Here is a 12,784-nt window from a genome sequence, read left to right as displayed (position 1 = left end):
GGCTACCTCCAGAACCACCAAGATTTCCTCCTCAGACTAGCTGCCCACGCCGCAGGAGGCAACAGTTTCTAGGACTAGACCGGGAGCTGCTACGTACCCTGTGGTTTCTTCCAGTGAGAAAAGATGCAGGTTTGATGGAGGTCAGGCCCTCCAGGTCCCTGGACTTAGCTGGTCTCCTGCAGGGCACAGAAACCCTGCCCACACCTCCAGATTCTCCCCCTTACGTACTTCACTTACCCATTTATACACACATACATATGTACAAATGTCCACACAGCTGCCCCTTCTCCTGTCCGACTTCGCACCCACCGGCCATCTACTTGCCCATGGATTTACCTACCCATCCACCCACCTATGTGTCATCCACCCACCCTCCCTGTCATCCATCCTGAGCACTAATGATGCCCCAGGCCCTGCGTTAGGTGCCCAGCAGACAGAGATGGACGGAGCCCACGTGGTCCCACTTCAGGGAGCTTGGACATTACTGGGGAAAGAAGGCATCAAATCCTCCCGAGCAGACTGTTTCCCTGTCTTCAGCAGCAGTGACCCGATGGCCTGGCAGCCCCAGTGGGCACCGTCTGAGCATCTCCTTGGCTCTGTGTCTGATGGTGGAGGCCGGGTCAGGAAGAGGAGCTTCGGGAAACAGACTGTCTTGTTAGCTGTGTGGCGAGAGACATTTCCCTCAGGAGTCTGCATAGCTAAAGAAAGTCACTGCATCCTTCACCAGCAAGGACAGTGTGCACAGGCTGGACTGTTTTAGGCCAAGGCAGTGGTAAAGAGACCCCCTCCCCCTTCCCAGCAGGTGCAGCTTCGAGAGCAGAGTCAGGGTGCTGCCCCCAGGGAGCGGCTCGCAGGCCCACTCTGAAGTCCTGGTCACCCCTGGAAGAGGGTGCACTGTTCTTTCAGCCGTTCTCACGCCCCGCACTTCAAGGACCTGCGGGACTCCGGGCTGCACTGCCCTCCTCCTGGCCCCACTCCTTCCTCCCTGCTCTCCCGTCCACCTTCTTCACCCTCCCCCTCACACAGTCTTTCCAGAAAGCATTCTTCAGGGGCCTCGGAGCCTGAGTCCAGCAGGGTGTTGGACCCCATTTCCAGCTGACCTCTGGCAGAACAGTGAGAGAGAGGGAGGGAGGGGCAGAGTGGGCGAGCGTGCCCCGCTGCCAGCGACCCCACCCGCCCTGCACCGCTGGCCTCCCCGTCCTGCTGATCCCCACTGACCGGCAATCAGCTCTGGAGTCTGCTCCTTCATCGGAGCCTCTGCCTCTGCACAGGCCACATGAGGAGGCCACTTGCTGATTAAATTCACCTCTCCAAGATTAGACAGATTAATTTTTAATTATTGTGGTCTCTGGAAGAGAACTCCTCAGCTGTGGGGTCCCTGCCTTTGCCTTCTCTGCTCCCAAAGGCCTCGGCTCCAGGGCAGGATCTCGGGGCTCTGATTGCCTGCTGGAGGGCTGCCCCACTCAGCCAGCTGCCTCTGGACATCTCCAAAGTGACTTCTGCGTCCTCTGGGAGGCAGCAGCTCTCCACTGGGCCTCCAGCAAGCAGGTGGCCAGCTGTAGCCAGGGTCTTCTTGGGCTTATTTCTCTTAATCTTAAAGAGTCCAGCTGAAAAAAAATTGGCTTCATAAACACGAGGTTGGGCTCAGAACCTCATGTAGCGTGGGACCCGCTCAGGCCAGGCCCTGGCTTCACCTATGCACATCCAGGATAGATACAGAACTCAGGTCCTGGTGCGAAGCAGAACACAGGGCCCTCGTCCAAAAAGAATGTCCAGAGAGTGACAGCAGAACATTCAAATGAAGCCCCACCAAGGGCCCTCCCAAGCAGAGCCTGGGGAGCCAGTCTCAGGCCAGAGCACTCTGGAGCCATCCGTGGGCCCCTACTTTTGCCCCATGAGCCCCCACTAAGTATGAAATCCTGACACTGAAGACCCCACCCTCCTCCCAGACTGGGACTTGATGGGGGTGGGTATCCATGAGCCTCTGCTGGTCCCTAGGGGCCTTGCTGGCTGGGCCCTGTCTCTGCTCCTGTGCTCCAGGCCTTGAGCACCCTGAGTCTCAGGCAGCCTCTGTCTCACTGGAGAGCCCTCCGTGCCCCACCTCGTATCCCTCAGGCTGGGATGGGGGCTGCAGCTGGGCACTGGAGGAGTCTGACCACAGTGGCTCAGGGCCGAACACTTCCTGCAGGCCTCTGACCACCATCAGCTATCGTGGCCAGACAACAGAACCGAGGAGACAGCAGCAGGATGTGGCTCTCCACCCTCAGTGCTGCAGAGACGTCATCTTGATGTGGCTGTTGGCTCCCAAAAGGGGCTGGAGCTGCGTTCAACGCACGATTACATTACATGGGAGCAATAATCCCAGCCCAGCGCCCCAGTGTGAACAGGAGGAGAGACACAGAGACAGACATGGAGAGCTCTGCTCACTTGTGAATTCCTCCACCTGTTTCTTTTTTTAGCCAAAGCAGTGTCAGAGCTCAAGCACCTGCCTGTCCAAGGTACAGCCTCTGCATGTGGGGCGCAGATGCCTCTCAGGCAGCCCCTGCTCAGGCGCTGCCACCTGGATGAGCAGCACTTGCAGAGGGCTGGGCCTCCCGAATCCAAGTTGGCCCTGGGAACCCGAGTTGGGTGAAACCTCTTCTTCTCTGTGTTCATTCTAATTCCTTGTGGAAACCTTGAGCTCAGAGCCAGCCTCCCTGTTGGTTCACTGCGCCTCCCATCTCTGGAGCAGTCCCTGGCTTGACTCCCTGCAGACCCTAACCCAGATGGCACCAGCAGCTGGCTCAGGGACTCCCCTCGGGCAGCGCCCTCTCTAAGGTCAGAGGAACCGTCTGGAACCACTCTGCCTATAGCTGTGGTCCAGACTGTGAAGGGTCAGAGGCCGGATGGCCAATCGAGGGGCAACTGTTGCCTACCCCAAACCCCACCTCCCCTTCACAGGCAAAAGTTACAATCCACTCAGTGCCAAGGTGGCCTTGTGCGAGGGATTTGCTTTGTGAGTTTGCCTGTGCTTTCCTGTTGGCTTTGGCTGACCAGTCTTCACACGCTGCCCAGGCCCTGAACCAAGTGTCTGGGAAAGCTTTGGCTGCAGGCTGCCAGCATTCCCAGGGATTCGGGGCCCACACTGCCCCAGAAGGGAGCCTGAGGTTCCCTCAAGGTCCTGGCCTTCACCCTAGATGCCTGCAGACCCTGAAGCCCCCACCCACACTGGACGAAGCTGATAACTTGGGCCTGGGAACTGGCGAGAGGATGGACCCTATGTTCCCTTTGTCTCTAAACTCTCCATCCACCAAGGCAGGGCCCCCAAACTCAGCTATCCATCCCCCCAGATGGAGAAGTCACTTGCTCCTGTTGGACCCCAGTGATCCTTTTCAGGACTTCCACCTTCGAGGATGCCCAGTGGGGTCTGTGGGCGCAGGAAGGGGGTCTCCTTCATTCTCCACCCATGAAACAAGTCACAGACACTACCCGTCTTTGGCTTGCCATATATAGATCAGAACCGGCTGGACTTGGCCAGTGTTTCCACTCGGTCTCACAAGGCCAAGAAGAAGCCCCAGCAGCCTGGGCATCATTGCAGGTCTTAAGAAGAGTCTGCTTCCAGGAGCATTCAGGCTGTGGCAGACTCTGGTTCTTGGGGTTCAGAGCTGACGTCCCCATTCTTTGCTGGCATTCTGCCAGGGCCACTCACACCTCCAAAATCACACTTGCCTTCCTCAGATGTGAACCCCACATTCCCATCCACAGTGGTGTGTGGCTGCCGGGGTGAGAAGGCCCTGCTTTCAACATCCACGTGGGGCAGATCAGACCTGCCCGGAGGGACACTACCTCAAGGTCAACAGTGTGGAGCACATCCCCAAGCGTCTCCTCTCCGGGTCTCCACCAGCCCAGGGCTTACCACCTCAGGCACAGCCATTAAGGCCAGGGCACCACTGGGCACAGATGTCCTTTCTGCAGCCACCGAGAGTAGGATGACACTCATGTGAGGGTGGACACCTGTCCTGCCCCAGGCACTTGAGAGCAGTCTCAGCAGCCCTGGGGGCCCTGGGTGGCCTCGGCCAGTGGGGACTCAGAAAACAGGAATTGAGAGAAATTCCTGACCAGAGCCAGAGCCCCGCTGACGCGTGCCCAGGCTGCCTCTGCTGTCTCCAGGGCCCAGGAGACTGCCCTCTGCACAACCTTGATGCGGCCACCAGCCCTGACCTGTCCTGTTGCCCCCAGCTGCGAGCCCACGCTGTGGACATGAACGGCAACAAGGTGGAGAACCCCATTGACCTGTACATCTACGTCATCGACATGAACGACAACCGCCCAGAGTTCCTTAACCAGGTCTACAACGGCTCCGTGGACGAGGGCTCCAAGCCAGGTGGGCACAGCCGCGGGGGTTGCATTGGCGCGTGCGTGCTGGGGACCACACGGCCTGCTGGGCGGGGCAGGCAGGGCCGGGCCAGGGCCTCCGGCTCAGCACACCACTCTCACGGCCTCGGGCCCTGGGGTGCTGTTGCACCTCTTGGACCTCAGGGTCCCAGTGAATGGCAGTGGCCCAGCCTGGAGGAAACCAAAGTCTCTGAGAGTGGTGGGGACACAGTTGGCCACAGAAGGTCCCTCTGCAGAGGTGACATGCAGTCTGTAGACTGGCACATAAGGAGGAGAAGCACAGACCAGAGCTGGGTCCCTGGGTCACCGCATGCTCTGCAAGTGAGCCTGGAGCAGCGGCCAAGGGCCTGGGGCAGGAGACCAGGCAGAGACAAAGGTGGCCATGGAGATCTCAGGGGCTGTACTTCGGAGCTGGTCCCAAACACAACAGGAAATGAGGCCAGACTCCCCCAAGCCCAAGAAGTGAGGCCTCAGTCCCCCCAACCTCGAAGATGACCCAGGAACCCGCCCCCAACACAGACCTCTGTGGCACACATTATGACAGCCACAGCATCCTACACAGGGGGCCCTTGCGAAGCAGGTGTTGAGTGTTGAGTGCATTCTGTAACAAGCAGGCAGCAGGCAAACCTCCCCCACCCCAGCCATGCAGAGGCTCAAGGTCAGGAGAGTGTGGCCAGCTGCAGACATGGCCAGCTGTGGACGTGACCATTAGCAGCACCCAGGAATTTGGAGGTGTAGTCTCGCCAATCCGAGACCTGCCGGTTCCCTCCATGGTGGCCCCCCAACCAGACTGGTGATTCTGTATGTGAGAGCTCCCCACTGCACAGCCTCCTGCCTTTGGGGAGGGGTCCTGGAGGGGGCCTCTGCTGGGGCTGCCATGAAAACAACAGGACATCAGGAAACATGAAGCCTGGACAGGCAGTAAACCGTGCGCACCCTGAGTATGTCTCAAGGCACCCGGGGGCAGGCTTACATTTAGAAGGTATCCTTTGTTGATCTGAACTTCAAGTTTAAATGCAGGTCCTGCTTGGTTTGGAAATTTTTGGTTTGGTTGGTTGGATGGTTGGGGGGATGTTTTGTGGTAACAGAGATTTAATCCAGGGCCTTCACACTGAACTACATGCCCAGTCTTTTTATTTTTCTATTTGTTTAAGTTTTGAGACAAGGTCTCACTAAGTCACTATGGCTGTGGCTGGGCTTGAAGGTTTGATCCTCCTGTCTCAGCTTCCCAGAGTACTTGGATTACAAACATGTACCACCACACATGGTGTTTTATATTTTTTAAGCAGGTGACCCCACATGGCACTCTGGCAGGGCCCAGCCACATGCTGACCGACCCCGTTTCCACCTCAAAACCCAGAAGGCCTGGAGCCCAGGGCAGGCTGTCCTGCACACATCAGGTCCCAGGGAGGGTCAGCCCATCTGGCCTGGGGCCATGGCAAACATCTGTCACCACTGCAGCTCAGTCTCTGGGATGCTGTGTCAGTTGCTTGTCTTTGGCACTGGCGAGCCCAGGGTACCCTGAAAGCAGGGCTGTGACGGGATTTCTGCAGAACCACGTGCAACTGCCCCCACAGCCCTGAAGGGGCAGGGCGGTCAGTCTGTGGATGGGCAGCTTGCGGCCTAAGGAAACAGAGGAGGGCAGCCACAGGCACCCCTTGGAGAGGCTGGGAGTGGGCAGGGGCTGGACACATTCCTGTGAGCAGGGGCAGGCAGCCTTACCCCAGCCCCAGACCTGCTTAAAGGCCCTGGGACTCTGCAGGCCTGTCTATCCCAAATCAGATTTCCCATGTCTTATTTTTAAAACAAATCGATAATGAAAGTCTTTCTAAACTATAGCTGGCTTTGCTCATTAGGTTAACAAAAGCCGCAAATTGCTGTGTCTCTGCTCGGAAATCCCATAAGCCTTTAAGCCTGAGAGCCAGCGGCTGGGGGCCAGGGGCCTGGGTGGGTGGGAGCCACGGTGAGTCAGGAGCCCTGTGCCAGCCCCGCCTCTCTCCACTCACTGCCAAGCTTTGCCAGAACTCCACAGGGCCCGGAGTCCCCCTCTGACCCCAGGGAGCCAGCCCCAGTGCCTGGCCCAGGCTGGAGTGCACAGAGCAGACACCCTCTGAATGGGGCTCCCTGCTGCCCCGCCCCCTTCCCGAGGTCCAGGTGAGGACATCTGCACAAAGCAGTGTGTCAGGCAGGGCCGGCCTTCCCAGCAGCACTGTCCTGGGGACCTGCAAGCCCCCTGCAGTCGACTTCCCCACCAGGAAATTACAGTAATGGAAGGGTTTTACGCAGGCCTTTGTGGGATAAAGAAAAACTACCGCGGAAAGTTGTTATTATTCTCTGAAATGACGGGCAGTGAAAGGCTCCGGATGTGTGCCCTGATGGAAAACAAACGCAAGGGAGATTAAATATTGACTAAATCAGAGAGGAACTTTGCAGGGGTGGGGTTCACATGGGGACAGCAAGAAACAGCGCGGCTCGGAGCCCCACCTCCTTCCCAGGCCCCTCTCGCCCCAGATTCATGCCGCCCTCTTTGGCACCACTGACCTGCACCCGTGGGGCCCGGGGTGTGGGGCTCAGACGATGCTCCCGGCTCCAAGTCCCCACCTTGGTCCTCCTCAGTGCCATCCTCCTGCTCCCCCTCCCAGCCTGGTGGGAAAAAGCAACACTTGCCCTCCTGTCGGGAGCACACGGCAGCTTCAGAGATTCTGGGTCTGGAATTTTCCAGACTGTTGCTCATTGCTTTCCTGGCCTGGAGTCCCTGGGTGGTCGTCATTCTCAGGAAGGCATCCCTGCGGCCACACTGGCCTTGGCAATGGCCACCACAGTCCTGAGCAGGTGACAGCCCCAGGGAGGGCACACACTTGCCCCAGACCTTGGGCAGCTTCCTGGGGTCACTGTCAGCCCACCTGGCTCTCATGTACCCCGCATTCCACTCATGGGGGCAGGGGAGGGTGTGTGCCCTCTATCCCATGAGATCCCTCCTGCCCCCAGCCAGAAGCCCATTGAGGTACAGTCACCGCCTGGCAAAATGTGCCCACCCAGAACTCCCTCCCCTGGCCCTGCAGGAGACCCAGATCAGGCCCAGCCCTGAGCCTCACTCTTTAGTTGACTGTGATACAGATGTTTCCAGTCTGGGGATGTGACAAGTAAAGCGCTAAGGCCATTCATTCATGTCCAGGGCCTTGTGTGAACCTCCCATTTTTCAGGAATAAAGGTCTGTGAATGCAGGTCCTGCCCATCTGGTATGTTTATCAGCTTTGAATCGCTGTGACAAAATACCAGCGCTTATCAGCTGTTAAGCAGGAAAGGTTTGTTTCGGCTCCAGATTGGCGCTCTCGGTCAGCTGACCTGTTGCTTGGGCCCCTGGTAAGGCAGCCAGGGCGCTGGGTGGAGGAAGCATCGGGCAGTAGAGACAGGAAGTGCCCTCCAGGACACGCCCCCAACTCCCCACTCGCTGCTCCACCTCCCAGTTGTGCACAGGTAGGAGCCAAGCCCCTGGGGGCACCCAGCTCCCCACCCTGTGCTACCGAGTTCAGCTTCCCAAGCAGCTCCCGAGGGAGCCGTCCGTGCTGCGGCCCTGCCCCTGCAGTGAGCCGGCGCCTCCCACCCGGGGTTGTCACACGGTGACATCTGTCTCCCTAACAGCGAATGGCATGGACACCTCTGCCGCACCTCTTGTCACTTGTGTCCTCTTGCTAGTGACATTGTTTTGACCACAGAGCCCGGGTATTCTGAGCCCGCGCTCCACACATGTCCTTTGGCCGCTGCCTGGCTCAGGTGTTTCCCCCTCCTGGAGCTCCTCACTGCCTCTCAGGCCTTTTACACGCAGATCTTTATTTGTGATGAGCTGTGGCTTAGGTCAGGAATTCCTCCTCAAGTCCTCCGTCCTGAAAACACTGTCCCGGGCTTCCCCCAGACTTTGGGATTTGGCTGCGGTGTCCGTGCCCCTTGGGGCTGGCTGTGTCCAAGGGTCTAGTTTTTCTCTGCCCGTCAGGTGCTACAGCGCCGTCCTTCCTCCACCTACTGTTTTCACAGCTCCGACAAAGGTCACGGGGAGGGTTTGCCAGTCTGTCACAGGACCCCTGCGCTGCCCCAGGGCCTTTCATCTGTCCTGCTGCCAACACCGTGCCGTCTGCATGGCTGTAGGAGCGGCGGTCAGGAGCGGTCACGTCTCTGCCCCGCCTTCCCCTGACTGGGTCTGGATCTGGACATCACCTGTGTCCTAGCCCGGGCTGGGCCACTGACGGCAGCGCTGAGACCAAGTTCCCAGACTCAGTCTGCAAGGGGCTGAGGGTGAGGGTCTTAGTAAGGGCCACTGGCTTCCAGGAAGTATCTGGGATGGAGCAGATGGGCTTTGTGAGCATCTGGTATGGCCCACTCAGCATGCAGGACACAGCACAGTGCGCCCACCCCAACAGTGCTTGGGCTCCAGAAGGTCCTGGGCAGCCGTGGCCCCTGGGTCCACCTGCACCCAGCATCCCAAGGGCAGTTCTCCCTGGGACAGGAGCAGGCTGATGGAAACAACAGCCATCACAGAGCATGGCCACGGGCATCTACGAAGGCCTCCTGGGCTGGGTGAGGTCTGCACGGGAGCAGAGGGAGGGCAGGGCTCAGACAGCTGCTGGACGCTGGCCCTGCTCGGTGTCCTGGGTCAGCTGCTCCCTGACCCTGCCCAGCAGCCACTTCTCATTTCTGTCACTCAGTGCCTCAGATTCCAGTTCATCTGGGCAGCCACGAGTACTGGACACTCTTCCCTGCACCAGCCGTGTGTTACATATCCCTCCCCGTCCAGCAAACCCCAGCCCAGACTGTCCAGGGTGGACTCGGTGTTTTTTGAACTACTGAGAAAAAATGCCTCCAAATTGTCTCTTGCAACAACGAGGATTCTGATTGAAATTCACTGACCCTCTTAGTGGCATGGAGACCCACATTATAAATTTTGAAATTAAGGTCATTTTAAAATATTAAATAGCAGAGAAATCGACATGCTGCAAATGAAGTCAAAGAAACCTTCATCTATACAAGGCTGAGTTTTTGCTTAAATAGATTATTCTATTAGTGGGCCCCGTGTATTTATTTATTTTATTTCTGCGCCGGTGAAAGTCCCCCTGAGATTAATGCCACGGACTAACGCACAGATGGCACCAGATACTTGAAAGTCATCTGAATATTAAGAATTTAAATCTTTAGCCTCAGTGATTTGAGCAGAAAGCCAATTATGGGGCTGAATTAGTTTTCAAATTAAAGTGCAATTTAAGGCTTGTGAAATTAATCCTTTAAGGCGTGTGGCAGCGTTGTACATGAATTCCGAGGAAGAGCCGGGCTGGGAGTTCTCTGCTTTCTCCCCCTACCTGCCAGCACAATTAATAAAGAGATGTCCTGCATTTCCAGGTGAGAGGGAGGCAGTCCCTGTTCACACTGCTCCATTTGTTAGGGAAAACCAGAGCCTGTAGGAGAGGGAGAGGACTGAGGAGGCCTGATCGCTGAGCCTCCCAGGAGAGGGGCCGGACCTGGTGTCGAGATTGGCCAGGCCCCAGCTGGATACAGAGACGTCTCTCCCCGCCCCAGCCCCTTGGCACGCCAGCTGTGCCTGGTCTACACACCCCACCCTCCTCTCAGGTTCCATGCATCCCCCTTAGCCATGGGTCGCAGTGAAGGAAACAGCGGCGGACTGCGGCTTGGGTCCCCAGGGAGCGGTGTCTGCAGAAAGTGTGTCTGCCCGTGCGCATCCCCAGGTCCCCGGCAGCAGCTGTAATTCAGGATGCAGCCTCAGAGCATGTGCCAGACGGCGCATCTGTCCATCGGGATCTGAGGGTCCTGCGGCAGTAAATCCTCCCGCTTCCCTGCTGAAGCGATCGATCCAATCCGTCCAACACTGTGCGGCTTGGAGGTTGCTCAGGACTCAGCGCAGTCTGCTGGAGCCCAAGGGCACTCGGTGCCGGGGACGGTCGTGGGGAACCAGGCTGCCAAAGTGCGGTCACACTTCATCGCTACCGTCCTGGGGTCTGTGGGTGTGGCCTGTTATTCAGAGTCCCTGGAACCCTGGGTCGTGACCATAGTCCTCTCCTCTGACAGAGGGATACAGGTGTCGGTGTGACCCCAAAACCAAGTCCTCTTCAGTAAAACTGTCACCTAGGGCTGCCCCATAGGGTGGGCTGTGAAGATGGGGCCACTGCTCGCTTCCAGGGGCTCCAGATGCCCCTGGGTGCCTCTCGGTGCTTCTAGGTGACCGGGGCAGTGTGTTTACAAATCAAGCTTGTTTTCAAAGCCCTGTGAAGGTTTTATTTGAACCCATTTTTCTATTGATGACATAAACTCCTTCCCTAACACTAGGGTCAGAACTGGATTTCAAACCATGAGACGAGCTGAAAGCTCACTGACCTAGGGTTGAGGTGTTGTGTCCAGCCCCTTTCCAGGAGGCCTTCTCCGTCCCTCATTCCTACCGCCACTGTCCAGCCTGTACTCTCTGCTCAGTCTCTGACCACCTCTCCCGGCCACCCCTAGGCTGGCAGGATGGAGACCCATTCTGAATGACCCTGGGCCCTTCTGTGTTCACGGGGTGACCTCATCTTCCTGCTTGGCCTTCCTGGCCATGCTGCCCAGGGTTTCCACTGGCCATGACTTCCTGTGCTCCTGCCTGGGTCCAGACCCAGACCCCTCTGCCCATCAGAGGTGCCCAGGGAGGCCCCCAGCAGCACCCTGTCAGGCAGCGGTGGCCTGGGAACACTCGTCCTGCCTGTCAATCCTGTGTGACCCAGGTCACAGGTCTCAGAGCTGGGCCGGCATGGACAGGACGGAAGGCAGGCCAGCAGTGTCACACGAGGGCTAACGCAGACCGCACCCTCCTCGGAGGAAATCACTGGTGATTGGGACACAGCTGGGCAGGGCTGCAGCTGAAGAGACCTGCCCACTTGACCCGAGTCTGCCCGCACTGCTCCCCTGGGCCTCCAGCTGTCTCCCAAAGCAGGCCAGCCCTTCCCTCCCTCCATCCCTCAGCACGCAACAGCCACATTTCCCAGGAAGACAAAAGGTTTGTGACCCACACCCCCCTACAGCCTCTGTCCTGCCCCTCCGGGCAGCAAGGTTCCCTTGGGCTCTAGTCTCCCTTTCCCCTCCAGTGCCAGAGCAGCCTTGATGAGTCCCTCGGGAATGTCCTTAACCAACCCCTGACCTTGGACCCTTGACCCCTCCTCTGCTCTGGGGCTTCAAGGAGGCTGCAGTCCATTGCTCTCGAGGCCAGGGCCCCTCAGTGTTCTCTCATACTCTCTGCCCAGTGGACACTCAGGGCCAGCGCCAGGAAGCCCCTCCTGCCTTGCCAGCACATCATGGCTCTGGCATAGCCCGCTGACTTTTTCCCACCTATGAGCAAGTGACCCCATGGCCCTGCCGCCCACAGGCCCTCCCTGTGCCCCTCTCTACCTCCATGGCTTCGCCTGGTGCCCCCCAGCCAGGCCTGCACCCCTCGCTGTGCCCAGACAAACGCCACACCCCACGGGTGCCTGGAGGAAGCCATGGTCCCAACCACAGCCTGACCCCCGAGGGCTGGGAAGTGCATCCACCCGAGCTCCTGGGCTACAGATGCAGAGCAGACAGGAGTATCCACTGTTTGGTGGAGAGGACAGCTAAGCCCAGGGAGACAGAGGGCTGGGCGAGGTGGCACACCCAGCCCTCGGAGGGATCACAAGTTCAAGGCTAGCCTGGGCAACTTAAGCAACTTAGTGAGATCCTGTCTCAAAATTTTAAAAATAAAATTAAATAAATAAATAAAAGCTGAAGACAGCTCAGTATGAAGAACTTGGGTTCAGTCCCGAATTGTATCTGTCCCTGCTTACAGAGAAACAGACATAATACCAAATCTACAAACATAAGAACTTACAGGATTGGCTTACAGTGGCCACATGCAGACTCAGGTGTGGCAGTGTGGCAGGGCTGTCTGTGCCCTGGAGACCACAGGGTCCAGTCAAAGGCTGGTGCTCAGTGTGGTGTCCTCACAAGCCCACCCGGGAGGCTGCAGCATCAGAGCTGCCCTGGGAGTCAGGAGACGATGCCCAAGGGGACGGCAGCGCCCCAAACTCTTCCTGAGAAGCAGACCCAGCCGTTCCCCTCTCCTTCCCCTCCTACACTCAGTCCCCCGACGGCAGGACTTCTGTCTCCAGCCGTCCCTTCAGCCACACTGGAAATCACCTGACTCCATTCAGTTGGGCGTTTCTTACTCAAGTTGACACAGTCAGCTAATTATCACCGAGGTACAGAGAGAGGCAAAGATGGAGACCAAGACAGGGAGACAGTGACAGAGACAGAGCCGAGGGCTGAGAGGGGAAGGGTCAGTCAGCTGCCTCTGGTGTAGAAATGAAACTGAGGCAGTGGGCAAAGGCAGGATGTTGCCTGGGGAGAGCCTGTCCCTCAGGCCAGC

General features: G+C 57.9%; 1 protein-coding gene across 2 annotated transcripts in view; it reads left to right on the top strand.

Moving 5' to 3' along the window:
* The window catches only part of Cdh4 (cadherin 4), a 467,544-nt gene that overhangs the window by 408,449 nt on the left and 46,311 nt on the right, over positions 1-12,784 (top strand). For both annotated transcript variants that reach the window (XM_063248080.1, XM_063248079.1), the window contains exon 6: positions 4,219-4,363. In XM_063248080.1, coding sequence (XP_063104150.1) covers positions 4,219-4,363 — 145 coding nt within the window. The remainder of the gene's footprint in view (positions 1-4,218; positions 4,364-12,784) is intronic.

The sequence above is a fragment of the Cavia porcellus genome, unplaced genomic scaffold, assembly GCF_034190915.1.
Source record: "Cavia porcellus strain 051 isolate PalLab524CR breed Dunkin Hartley unplaced genomic scaffold, mCavPor4.1 scaffold_5, whole genome shotgun sequence".
NCBI classification, from domain to species: Eukaryota; Metazoa; Chordata; class Mammalia; order Rodentia; family Caviidae; genus Cavia; species Cavia porcellus.
The sequence above is the reverse complement of the archived record's forward strand: the minus strand, read 5'-3'. Positions and strand labels throughout refer to the sequence as shown.